Genomic DNA, 14,321 nt, shown 5'->3' with positions numbered 1-14,321 from the left:
GCAAAGCCGAAAAAAGCTCTGGTCATTAAGGGGTTAAACATTAGGATAATCAGTTTTTGTGTATTTCTAGACATGTTTTTTTTAAATCTGATCTGTACTCCACTATTGTTTGATTCCTGCAGGGAAATGCTGATATTCCACATAGTGCTAATAATGGCAGTAGAGGTGTTACATCTAAAGCAAAAAAGGGTCACCTCTGGCGCTCCAGCTGTTCATGAACTATATCCCCCCCGTGATGTTCAACCAGCTTAGTAAATCTCTGCTCTGAGCCAGGTTTTTGCTTGTGATTTGTTATCTTGACTGAGCATCATGGGAAATGTAGTCTAGTAACAGCTGCATTGCCAGAGGTTGCACTTCTCTGATTCGAAGACGTACAGTTCAGGCGCACATCTTGAACGCCGCTTATCGGCTTTAACACGCGGCTTGATTCCTTAGATCATTAATGCTGCCTATGAAATACAACTTGTGATAATATTTACACAGCATCGTCTTGTAATATATATGATTTTTGGGAGGAATGGGCTATCTTCACGCTAAAGTTTAATAAATATTGGGAAGTACCCAATGACACTGACCTCATTTCCTTTATAACAATGAAAATTAATAGTTTTGCGTTTTATGGGGCTGATAGTCCAGATGTAGTGTACATTTAATTAAGTGTAGTTTCCTCTTGGTTATGGTATGTGTATCTGCTTTTTGTCGCAATTTCTTTCTAGTTTTACAATTTTCCACATGTTTTCCTTCATCATTTATGATTTTTTTTTTTTCAAAGAACCGCTATGAGGATTTAAATCACTTTAGCATGCACCAAAACAGTACCCATTCAAACAATAAACGCCATTTTAAAAAGCCTTTAGATCTTCTGTCACTTCATAAATAAAAATGTATAAAACATTATGCAGTTGTAGTGCCCACCTGCTAATTAAATGCAGATTTTCTCAAACTTATTTTCAAATCTGCCTTTTCTGTTTCAACTCTGCCTGCGTAGAGAATACATATGGCTCTTGTGAAATTAATTATGCTTATGGAGCAGCTGTTAAATTTAGTGCAACTAATTTTATCCAATATTTTACATTTTAATTGATTACCTGTGAAGAAATTAGCAAATTAACACGTATTGTGCAGCAAGTACATACACTTTTATGAACCTCTTTATTTTTAATTTTTTTTCTATTTAATTTTTTTATTGGGACATCGTATGCCAAGCTATAATTAATTGTTTTACAACCTGGCTACGTACAGATTGAAATAAGAAATTCACTTTAGGTCTCTCACATAGGAAGGTATTGGAGAACCTTCATTATCTAATGGGAGGCTCGGAGAAGGGTGCGAGCCAAGCATCTGTGTGTTCTGTAAGTCCCGACATGAGAAGCAGATTGGAACGTAATGACTCTTTCACAGAATTTTTGTAACATATGGGCCTATCTGGATCTGAGAAGGCTTTGAAGATCTTTCAACATGACTAAGTGACTTAACCTTTGCCACAGTACTGGGTCTTTTATGGCAGCCCACTTTTCAATTAATCTGTTCAGGGGTTTTATGCAGCTAGTTTAGGAGTGTTATGGGTGCACAAGGATTATATTTGAATTATATCTGAATTACTTTATATTTTTGCCATTTGCATTTTGTTAATTGAAAGCAATAAAAATGCGATTTAATACGACTGACCTCAGAAAGAGATGCCCAAAGGTCTCGTCGGTATTGTGGCTTCTGAGATATGATTATTATACACTGCATTTTTTGTTTTACTTTTTTTTTTCCACTGAAGTCTGTCATTAATTTTAAGACCGCAATACTTTTATGAGTGGGTTGCCTTATAACTGGTTTCTATGTAATCTGATTATTTCACTTAGTGGCTAGAGGGTCTTCCCACGAAAAAAACTAGATCTTGGAATAAAAAATAAGTTCCACAATTGGATGCGTTAAAAAAAAAATTATAACGATAATGCACAATGCCTTCCCGAGATGATCCCAACTTTGACCGACTTTTCAAATTTTTGCCGGCCATGGATCACTTCAGCAACAAGTTTGCTGAGGTGTACGTGCCCCAAAGGGACATTTGTGTGGATAATTTCCTATTCCATTTCAAAGAGAGGCTCAAATTCTGGCAATACCTGGCCAATAAGAGGGCGAGGTATGGAATTAAGCTCTAAATTGTGTGAGATTACCTCAGGGTACACTTATAAGTTTAAGGTTTATGAAGGGAAGGACATCCGGATTGAACCCCCCCCCCTTCCCCGTCCTAGGAGTGAGTGGGAAAATTGTGGTATTTGGTGCACCCACTGCTGGATCAAGGTTATCACCTCTGTGAATAACTTTTATACCAGCATCCCACTGTCCATGTCCCTCTCTATGTGAGCTACCACAGCCTATAGTACTGTCTGCAAAAATCAGAAAGGCCTCTCTAAGACGCTAATTGAGCAGCTCTGTGACACTTCTTATTGGAAGGAGAGAGTGCTTGTCACAGTATAACAAATCAGAGGCCTTCAGTGTTGATACTGGTGCTGAAGCTGAGCCATCATACTAATAACCCTTCTAGGGGTATAATCGTTTGCAGCACATAAAATCTGCATTTAGTCTAGGGAGAGAGAGCGAGTCGTAGGAGCAGGAAGAGTGACAGAATCCAGTCTGTAGACAGGGATTAGGTCTGTGGGAAATATATAGCTTTAGTTTGTTTGTGAGTGCTGGAATAATTGAATGTATTTTGATCCTTAAGGTATTATGTTCTTTGACATCCTTTTTGTGTTGCATAACACACTCAAAAATCATTGAAACTTTTTCCTGGGATACAATTCTCAGCCATACACTATTCCATAATGTGGAGTAAATTTCTTTAATCTCTAAAAGTGAACAAAAGCTATTATGCAAATTGCCTCTTCAGAGAAAAAGAGGACTTGAACTCTATAGCGCCACCTGTTGAAAGTAGCAATCCTACAAGTCACAATCAACCCTTTAACGAATCTTGCAATATGACTTAGGATAAAAGCCAAATCAGTATCTTAATTTGCAGACACAGTGTTTCAGGCTGTTGGCCCTCGTCAGTGCGAAGCATGAGAAGTGATTTAGCTAGGTGAGAGGCTCTGGACTGAGGTCTTAGGGGTAAGGTTTCTCCTGGTGGAGAGTGACATGCGAGCTCTGGCTTGTCAAGGTAAGGAGGCTTATTTGCCATGCAATGCTCCTCTGAAAAATTTAATATACAAATTGCCTCTTCAGAGAAAAAGAGGACTTGAACTCTATAGCGCCACTTGTTGGGAAGAGCGAACCTACAAGTCACAAGCAACCCTTTAACGAGTCTAAAGCTATTTAAAGTTTTGTAAGCCTCTATTTCTCAGACGTACACTGTTACATGGTCTGTGAACATTTCTTGATCTCCAAAAGTGAACAAAAGGTTTTAAAAATTTTGTAGATCTACATTTCTCAGACATACAGACTTTCCTCCTCTGTAAGCATGCACACACAGTGTTCACTACTGAATGCTGAGGCGCGTGCACTTAAAGATTACGTCCTGACACCAGTGCCAGCATCAGGACATACTTTGTGGGCGGAATTAGCGCTCAAGTTTCACAGCCCCCGAAGGATGGTATTAATATAGAAATGACCCTTGGCCAAAATATTTCTATCAAAATCACATCAATGTGGGACTGGATTCATGCACCCGCGCTATGGTTCAATTATGTAGCACAATGCATGGACTGGCTAAGGGTAATTTGACCTGAACTACGCATTCTCAAGTATGACTATGAGGCTGTTGATTTCGGAACCCACAGTCAGTCCATGCATCACGGCCCACAGCAGACGGATGTGTAAATGAAGCCTTAATATCTGTAAAATTTCTGGGTTGTTTCTAGAAACACCGGGATAAGTCTAGCTCATGGCCCAAAGGTGTAAAGCACAACACAGTGATTAAAAAAAATAAATAAATAAAACCCTGTAACAAACTCTGGAGTTTACATCAGGAATAGAGCTGGAGTGACGGAGGCTTCAGGTTCACAGCTTCAATTGAATTTCAATTCAAATGCTGATTTCTCAGTAACCGAGGAATGGACTGGCCATTTAAAAGCATTGCTGAAGTTAGCTGTAAAAGAGCTACATGCACATATAAATAGTTTGGGAGTTAAAATCCTACTGACTGCCTTTAAAACAAACAAACATTTTGCATGTCGGAAGTTGTTATTGGTGGCACTTGGTGTCCCTTAGCAGCATCCTACTAAAAGCAGTTGGGTAAACATGGTGAACAGGTATTACTTTGGATTGGATTTTAGGGCTTTATTTTTTATTTTGTTTAGTAATTTTTGACTGCATTGTCATAAATGTTTATGATGCATACAGCAAGATGGACATACGTACATTTTAACTGGGGGGGAATGGAATGGTGGCCATCAATACAGCTGCCGGCCCAAGCACTGCAGGCATCAGGAATCTACCTGGGGGCCTGATAAACCGTATATGGCTCTTGGACCTAAGGTGCCCCACCCTGCCTTACACAGTACCACTCAGTAACATTACTTATCAATATTAATATCAGTGTAAATGTTAATCAATGCCTCTTTAAGATTTAAAGATGTGAAGTCTGAAGCATAAAGTTTAAAGATTTTTTTTTTTAATATTTAATTAAATGGAGCAGTGTGTTAAGACAGTGCAAACCTTAACCAGTTACCGGTCTGAAGCCTGGCAAATTATAAATTCATTTGTAAACTATAAGGCTATGTTCTCACAATGAGTATTTGGTCAGTTTTTGATGCTGCAGATTTTCCTCAGCATTTGTGCACCAATAAGTCAAATAGGTTGTCTGCTACTTTTACATTGATGGCGTATCTTTGGGATAGGTCATCAATGTCTGATTGGCCGGGGTCCGGCACCGCCGCCAATCAGCCGTTATTAGTGGCAGCTGCCTGTGTTTACTTGTGGAGCTGTAGTGGTCGCTGCAGGGTACTGCACATTCACCTCCTACTGATTTGTATAGGAGGCAGATGTGTAGTACCCTGCGGGAGCTACTACAGATAGACGGCCAGCTCTGCAAGTAAGTACTTCCGGCCAGTCAGCGGCCACCATCAATAACGGCTGATCGGTAGGGGTGATGGACTGCGGCCGATCAGAAATTGATGACCTCTCCTAAAGATAGGCCATCAATGTAAAAATAGTGGACATCTTCTTTAAGTTAGGTTACTTGTATTTTTTTAAAAAAAAGTTTTTATTGCACTTTAGTTTTTTTCAATTTTAGATGTCATGTTTTGAAAACTTCCTATTACCAGGCTTTGATAAAACTTTATTGATAGACTCACGTAGAGATAACTTCTTCTTATTTTTCCATTTCAGAAACCCAATAAAAACACATATATGCTTGGTTTTTTCATCTGCGGATTTTCCTCATCTTATTCAAATCTATGAATGAAATCCGCAAATAAAATGCATATTTATTGCAAGAGAAATAGAAATGTTCCAAATTTACAAATCACATTGCATGTAATTTTCTGCAGGATAAAAAAAGCTAAGGGGGCATTGAGATTTATAACACTGCCATATATTTTGTCTGAACTGTAATGCCCTGCCGTAAAAATTTGCAGCAGAAAAATCGGACCAATACTCATCTTAAGATTTTTTTTCTTAATACAGCCAGGAGTTATCAGTCCAAGAATAGGAATAGAATTACCAATATTACGCAACTCTTTGTGTAAAATATATTTGTATATTGTGAAATGGTCCATTACGTAACGAACGTTTGTATTCCGTTAATAATTTGGCAACAGATCCAAGTCAAGACATCGGCAGAGGTCTCGCAGCCGTAGCAGTGATCGCTCTAGTCGAAGAAGGTCTCGCAGCAAGTCGTATGAAAGAGAAAGACGAAAAGGCAGAATGAAGGAGAAGACCAGAGAGAAAGAGAGAAGAAAAGAAAAAGAGTCCACTTCCAAAATTAAGTAAGTTTCCTAATTTTAACCCAAGTAAACTAATGAGCTTAAAAGTATTTTTTAAAATTCAACTACCAGAGCCTTTCTCTCTCCCAACATCTGCCATCGAGGGATAGTTGAGCTGTTCCCATACACATGTAAATGATCAGCCGATCCCAGATTCATCAACATTAATTTAATGTGTGTGTCCTCCATTAACAGAGCAATAATTAGTGTGGTACAGACTTCAGAATAGTAATCTGTTAGAGTAGGCTCAATCTGTGGCATTATCCTCCTATGTATTGTATCCCATATCTGATTGTTTGATGTATATGTGGTGGACAGTGGATATAAAAAGTCTACACACTGCTGTTAAAATGCCACGTTTTTGTCATAAAAAAACAAAAAAAATATGCCAAAAAATAAACATTTCGGAACTGTATTCATTTTCCAATAGTAGATAAGGAGAAGCTTTTGTTGGTCCAACCAACTAAATTGGGCATGCTGGATCCTTCTCCATCTCTACAATCCTCTGTCAGGAGTCCCCATACTAATTTAGACTGTCATCCAAATCGGTCAATATCGTCGGGTTTCACCAACGTTTGTCAAATGTGTATGCAATTTAGTACACACTTTTATACAATGTCTCACTTTTAGAGGTATTGTGAAAATCGAAAGTTATCCCGCGGGTATCCAAGTGATGGGAGATCATTGCTAATTGTTGTGGGTCTGACTACTGGAACTGTCATCAAATCAGAAAGCGGGGTGCGTAGAATAGCAAGTCTGCAGAATACCGTGTTTTCTGGTGTATAAGACGACTGGGCGTATAAGACGACCCCCAACTTTTCCATATAAAATATGGAATTTGGGATATACCCGCCGTATAAGACGGGGGTCATCTTATATGCCCAGTCATCTTATATGGCGTGTGCGGTGCGTATGGTTCCCAGGGTCTGGAGGAGAGGAGACTCTCCTTCAGGCCCTGGCATCCATATTCATGTAAAAAATAAAGAATAAAAATAAGAAATATGGATATACTCACCCTCTGACGGCCCCTGGCTCTCAGCGTTGCAAGCGGCAACCTCCGTTCCTAAGAATGCATTGAGCGTAGGACCTGCGATGACGTCACGGTCCTACGCTCAATGCATTCTTAGGAACGGAGGCTGCCGCTTGCAACGCTGAGAGCCAGGGGCCGTCAGAGGGTGAGTATATCCATATTTTTTATTCTTTATTTTTTACATGAATATGGATCTCAGGGCCTGAGGGAGAGTCTCCTCTCCTTCAGACCCTGGGAACCTTTCAGGATCGCTTTCTGCACACGCCGTACCCGGCGTATAAGACGACCCCCGACTTTTGAGACAATTTTCAGGGGTTAAAAAGTTGTCTTATACGCCGGAAAATACTGTACTCTCTTGAAAGGAGCGAGGTGCACTTGCTTAGCTTCTATTCCATTCATTGTGGAACTGCCAGAGAAAGCAGAGTACAATGCTCGATTTTCAGTGGTTCCATAGAAAATGATTTGAGCTGATGTACACCTCTACAGAGCCCCGTTTTTGTGGATCCCTGGACATCCCAGCGATCAGTCCTCTAGCGATCAGTAAGCTATAACTTTTGATTTTGGAAATACCCCTTTAAATTTCACCATTCAACTTTTATCTAAGATGATCCTTGGACCCAAACATCAATTTCATCACTTTAATACCTAGCCTGGTCACACTGAAAAATACATCTTTCTGGTAATGCTGCACTGGGCGCGTTAACGGATCCGTTACATAGCGTTAGTGCCGCTTAGAAACGGATCCGTTAAACGGAATGCCCTAACGCGATGTGAAGCCTAAGGTGTTTATTCAGCTTGTAAATAAATAGCAACAAATAGTACCCATCAATCAACATAATTAGTAAAAGATGATGAGTAAAATAGCTAAAGAACAATGTATTAATGCTATAAGTGGTTGGTTACATTTCATAGAACATTGTCAATGTATAAAAAGCAGTTGGTCAGACCTGTTTTCCAAAGTACCGCAGCCATCCTGTCTCATGTGTTTTAGCGTTTTTATTAAAGGGAATCTATCAGCAGATGTCTGCTATTTAATCTGAGAGCAGCATATTGTAGGGGCAGAGAGTCTGCCTCGAGCGATGTCACAGATTAGGCTGTGTGATGTAGCTTCAATACAATCAATGTTTTATCAGCTGGAGATTATCACTGCAGGACTAGGTTTCATGTGCAGGCCAGTCAACCTAATGTGCAACACTGATTGGCAGCTTGCTGACAATGTACAGTGTACACAGGAAGCTGCCAGGCAGGCATGTAGGTTTGGTTATACATAGCCCAGCAAACTGAGCACTGCCATATTTACAGTAGACAAAACTGCACCAAGCAGCCCAGTAAGTGACACATCGTTGGATTCAGGCTCTCTTGCCCTATATAATGGCTGCCATCTGATTACAGAACAGAACCTGCTGACATATTCCCTTATACAAAATATCTAGCTCTGATTTTATACAGTTAGGTCCATATATATTTGGACAGAGACAACATTTTTCTACTTTTGGTTATGGATATTACCACAATGAATTTTAAACAAAACAATTCAGATGCAGTCGAAGTTCAGACTTTCAGCTTTCATTTGAGGGTATCCACATTAAAATTGGATGAAGGGTTTAGGAGTTTCAGCTCCTTAACATGTGCCACCCTGTTTTTAAAGGGACCAAAAGTAATTGGACAATTGACTCCAAGGCTATTTCATGGACAGGTGTGGGCAATCCCTTCGTTATGTCATTCTCAATAAAGCAGATAAAAGGCCTGGAGTTGATTTGAGGTGTGGTGCTTGCATTTGGAAGGTTTTGCTGTGAAGTAAACATGCGGTCAAAGGAGCTCTCCATGCAGGTGAAACAAGCCATCCTTAAGCTGCAAAAACAGGAAAAACCCATCCGAGAAATTGCTACAGTATTAGTAGTGGCAAAATCTACAGTTTGGTACATCCTGAGAAAGAAAGAAAGCACTGGTGAACTCATCAATGCAAAAAGACCTGGGCGCCCACGGGAGACAACAGTGGTGGATGATCGCAGAATAATCTCCATGGTGAAGAGAAACCCCTTCACAACAGCCAATCAAGTGAACAACACTCTCCAGGAGGTAGGCGTATCAATATCCAAATCTACCATAAAGAGAAGACTGCATGAAAGTAAATACAGAGGGTTCACTGCACAGTGCAAGCCACTCATAAGCATCAAGAATAAAAAGGCTAGACTGGACTTTGCTAAAAAACATCTAAAAAAGCCAGCACAGTTCTGGAAGAACATTCTTTGGACAGATGAAACCAAGATCAACCTCTACCAGAATGATGGAAAAAGAAAAGTATGGCGAAGGCGTGGTACAACTCATGATCCAAAGCATACCACATCATCTGTAAAACACGGCGGAGGCAGTGTGATGGCTTGGGCATGCATGGCTGCCAGTGGCACTGGGTCACTTGTGTTTATTGATGATGTGACTCAGGACAGAAGCAGCCGAATGAATTCTGAGGTATTCAGAGCCATACTGTGTGCTCAGATCCAGCCAAATGCAGCCAAACTGATTGGTCGTCGTTTCAGACTACAGATTGACAATGACCCAAAACATAAAACCAAAGCAACCCAGGAGTTTATTAAAGCAAAGAAGTGGAATATTCTTGAATGGCCAAGTCAGTCACCTGATCTCAACCCAATTGAGCATGCATTTCACTTGTTAAAGACTAAACTTCAGACAGAAAGGCCTACAAACAAACAGCAACTGAAAACCACCGCAGTAAAGGCCTGGCAGAGCATCAAAAAGGAGGAAACACAGCGTCTGGTGATGTCCATGAGTTCAAGACTTCAGGAAGTCATTGCCAACAAAGGGTTTTCAACCAAGTACTAAAAATGAACATTTTATTTAAAATTATTTAATCTGTCCAATTACTTTTGGTCCCTTTAAAAACAGGGTGGCACGTGTTAAGGAGCTGAAACTCCTAAACCCTTCATCCAATTTTAATGTGGATACCCTCAAATGAAAGCTGAACGTCTGAACTTCAACTGCTTCTGAATTGTTTTGCTTAAAATTTCATTGTGGTAATGTCTATAGCCAAAATTAGAAAAATGTTGTCTCTGTCCAAATATATATGGACCTAACTGTATATTGGGAATTTTATTCTATATATGTTCAATCAATTTGTCAGTTTCACAGTCCTAGGCTCTGCCAGCTCCACTTTCATTGAGCATTTATTGTGTCTGATACAAAACTCTGTGTTAACCCGTTCCCAACTTTGTAATTTTTTGTTTTTGTTCTTGATTTCTTTTTTCCTTCCCTGCTTCCAAGAGCTATAACTTCATTTTTGCATCAACATAGCAGTATGAGGGCTTGGTTTTTGCAACGCAGTAGTTTGAAATATATCATGCACTTTACCATATAATGTACTGAAGAGCAGGAAAAAAGTGGAATGGTGAATAAATTGCCACACCGCCATTTCTTTTGCTTATTTAGTTACTAGTAGAATACCCGTGGCTTCGCTCGCGGAAAATATGTTAGATTGTTGGTTATGGTAGCTAAAGTAAAATTTTCACTGTCATCCTGAAATTGGCATTTTCAGAGTGCTACAGTAATTTTTTTTTCCACTTTTTATTAATTTTTTATTATTTTGGCATTTTACTAATTTGTCATAACGTTGTTGTCTAGTTGCCCATAGCAACCAATCAGAGCTCAGCTTTCACTTTACCTCAGCAGCTTCAGTGACGAAAGCTCCCTGTATAGCAATAATGACAATCTTACTATGAGGCATTTTTTCGCCTGACCAATATTGCTGCTCAGTAATGTGTATGTAGGGTGCGTCCGTGTGTGTGTGTGTGTGTGGTGTGCATGTGGTATTTATGGGGTGGTGATGTTTGTGTTGTGTGTGTCTAGAGTAGTCTGGTGTTTGTGTGGTGTGTTGTGGCATTTGTGTGGTGTTGTGCTTGTGGGTTGGTTTGTGTGTGCTGTCTGTGTGATGTTTGTATGGTGTTTGTGAAATGTTTGTGTGCTGTGTGTGGTGGTGCGGCCGCTTTAGCAGCGACACTTTGGCGCCGTCGCTATAGTCCGTCCCTGTCAGTCACAACTGTTGTTTTCCCCTCAGCACTTTTACTTTCATCTTCACATTTCTCCATTATATGTATAGGGCCTAACTTCAGGGGTCCCAATCTCATGACGGGGGGACGCTAGCGAGATTTAATGTGCGCAGCATTCAGTTTCTGTGGGTGGAGACAGGGCGTGCCAAATTTCACCCAAATCGGGTGAGCACTGTGGATTTGTATAGAACGGGCTACTACAGATTGTAAATTTTATATATGACCCCTGGCAAAAATTATGGAATCACCGGCCTTGGAGGATGTTCATTGAGTTTTTTAATTTTGTAGAAAAAAAGCAGATCACAGACATGGCACAAAACTAAAGTACCGTATATACTCGAGTATAAGCCGACCCCCCCTAATTTTGCCACAAAAAACTGGGAAAACTTATTGACTCGAGTATAAGCCTAGGGTGGAAAATGCAGCAGCTACCGGTGAATTTCAAAAATAAAAATAGATGCTCCATACTGTTCATTATGGCCCTATAGCTGTGCCACATAGGGCTCTGCACCGTTCATTATTTCCCCATAGATGTACCATAGAAAGCTGTGCCATATAGTGCTCTGCACCGTTCATTATTGCCCCATAGCTGTGCCATATAGTGCTCTGCACCGTTCATTATTGCCCCATAGCTGTGCCATATAGTGCTCTGCACCGTTCATTATTGCCCCATAGCTGTGTCATATAGTGCTCTGCACCGTTCATTATTGCCCCATAGCTATGCCATATAGTGCTCTGCACCGTTCATTATTGCCCCATAGCTGTGCCATATAGTGCTCTGCACCGTTCATTATTGCCCCATAGCTGTGCCATATAGTGCTCTGCACCGTTCATTATTGCCCCATAGCTGTGCCATATAGTGCTCTGCGCCGTTCATTATTGCCTCATAGATGTGCCATATAGTGCTCTGCGCCGTTCATTATTGCCCCATAGCTGTGCCATATAGTGCTCTGCACCGTTCATTGTTGCCCCATAGCTGTGCCATATAGTGCTCTGCGCCGTTCATTATTGCCCCATAGCTGCCATATAGTACTCTGCGCCGTTCATTATTGCCCCATAGCTGTGCCATATAGTGCTCTGCACCGTTCATTATTGCCTCATAGCTGCCATATAGTGCTCTGCGCCGTTCATTATTGCCCCATAGCTGTGCCATATAAAGCTGTGCCATTGCTGCTGCAATAAAAAAAAAATGCCATACTCACCTTGGTGCTTGCAGCTCCCGGCGTCTCGTCCCGGCGTCTCTCAGCACTGACTGGTCAGGCAGAGGGCGCCGCGCACACTATATGCGTCATCGCGCCTTCTCACCTGAACAGTCAGAGCAAGAGGACGCGAAGACAGAGCGGCGCCCGGCGTGTGGTACGCGGACAGGTGAATATTACATACTTACCTGCTCCCGGCGTCCCGCTCCCTCTGCCTGTCACACGGTCTTCGGTGCCGCAGCCTCTTCCTCTATCAGCGGTCACCGGCACCGCTGATTAGAGAAATTAATATGTGGCTCCACCCCTATGGAAGGTGGAGCCGCATATTCATTTCTCTAATCAGCGGTCCCACGTGACCGCTGAACAGGGGAAGAGCTGCAGCACCGAAGACCGTGTGACGGGCAGAGGGAGCGTCAAGACCGCTGGGACTAGGTGAGTATGCCTCAGCGCCCTCTCCCCCTCACCCGCCGATCCTGCCGCCCACCGTGACTCGAGTATAAGCCGAGAGGGGCACTTTCAGCCCAAAATTTTGGGCTGAAAATCTCGGCTTATACTCGAGTATATACGGTAATTTCAAATGTCAACTTTCTGGCTTTAAGAAACACTAAGGCCTCTTTCACATTTCCGTCGGTATGGGGCCGTCGCAAACCGTCGGCCCGATGTAACGACAGACGTTGTGCAAAATTGTGCACAATGTGGGCAGCGGATGCAGTTTTCCGACGCATTCGCTGCCCATTCTGAAGTTCGGGGAGGAGGGGGCGGAGTTCCGGCCGCGCATGTGAGGCTGGAAATGCTTGATCCAACGGACGAAAAAACGTTCCCTTGAACATTTTTTTCATCACGATGGTCCGCAAAAACACGATGCATCCGTTGCACGACGGATGCGACATGTGGCCATCCGTCGCAATCTGTTAATAAAAGTCTATGACAAAAAAACGCATCCTGCGGGTACATTTGCAGGATCCGTTTTTTTTTACCAAATCGACGGATTGCGACGGATGGCAAAAAACGGAAGTGTGAAAGAGGCCTAAAAGAAATCAAGAACAAATAATGTGGTAGTCAGTAATGGTTACTTTTTTAACCAAGCATAGGGAAAAAATTATGGAATCACTCAATTCTGAGGAAAAAATTATGAAATCATGAAAAACAGACAAACACAAAAACACGCCAACACATCACTAGTGTTTTATAACAGCTTGCAGTCTCTGAGGCATGGACTTAATCTGGCTCCAACCTCCCTGATTGCTGTTGCCAGATCAGCTTTGCAGGTTGGAGTCTTGTCATGGACCATTTTCTTCAACTTCCACCAAAGATTTTCATTTGGATTGAGATCCGGACTATTTGCAGGCCATGACATTGACCTTATGTGTCTATTTTCAAGGAATGTTTTCACAGTTTTTGCTCTATGGCAGGATGCATTATCATCTTGAAAAATGATTTCATCATCCCCAAACATCCTTTCAATTGATGGGGTAAGGCTACGTTCACATTAGCGTTGCGCGCCGGTGCGTCGGCGACGCAACGCTCGACGCACAAAAAACGCGCGCAAAAACGCTGCGTTTTGCGACGCGTGCGTCGTTTTTTGACGAAAATCGGACGCACGAAAAATGCAACTTGTTGCATTTTCTTGCGTCCGACGCTAGCGTCGGAAACGACGCACGTGTCGAAAAACGCAACCAAAAAAACGCACGCGTCCCCTATGTTAAACATAGGGGCGCGTCGCCGCTGCGTCGCCGACGCAACAGCGACGCACATTAGCGGAACCCTAATGTGAACGTAGCCTAAGAAAAGTGTCCAAAATATCAACATAAACTTGTGCATTTATTAATTATGTAATGACAGCCATCTCCCCAGTGCCTTTACCTGACATGCAGTCCCATATCATCAATGACTGTGGAAATGTTGCATGGAAATTTGCAATGGAAAGTTGCCATTTGAAATTACTTTAGTTTTGTGCTATGTCTTTGATCTGCTTTTTTTCCACAAAATTAAACAACTGAATAAACATCCTCCAAGGTCACTACTGAGCATGTGCATAAAGTGCACATAATTTTTGCCAGGGGTTGTATATAGATTATGGCATTCATTTTGTGGTAAAAATGACCAGGCAACATTATTC

At 41.6% G+C, this 14,321-nt stretch overlaps 1 protein-coding gene across 2 annotated transcripts in view; it reads left to right on the top strand.

Annotated features, from left to right (window-relative positions):
- Positions 1 to 14,321, top strand: part of RSRC1 (arginine and serine rich coiled-coil 1) — a 452,089-nt gene that overhangs the window by 70,932 nt on the left and 366,836 nt on the right. For both annotated transcript variants that reach the window (XM_069727439.1, XM_069727438.1), the window contains exon 4: positions 5,748 to 5,915. In XM_069727439.1, coding sequence (XP_069583540.1) covers positions 5,748 to 5,915 — 168 coding nt within the window. The remainder of the gene's footprint in view (positions 1 to 5,747; positions 5,916 to 14,321) is intronic.

The sequence above is a fragment of the Ranitomeya imitator genome, chromosome 5 (genome assembly GCF_032444005.1).
Source record: "Ranitomeya imitator isolate aRanImi1 chromosome 5, aRanImi1.pri, whole genome shotgun sequence".
In the NCBI taxonomy this organism is placed as follows: Eukaryota; Metazoa; Chordata; class Amphibia; order Anura; family Dendrobatidae; genus Ranitomeya; species Ranitomeya imitator.
The sequence above is the reverse complement of the archived record's forward strand: the minus strand, read 5'-3'. Positions and strand labels throughout refer to the sequence as shown.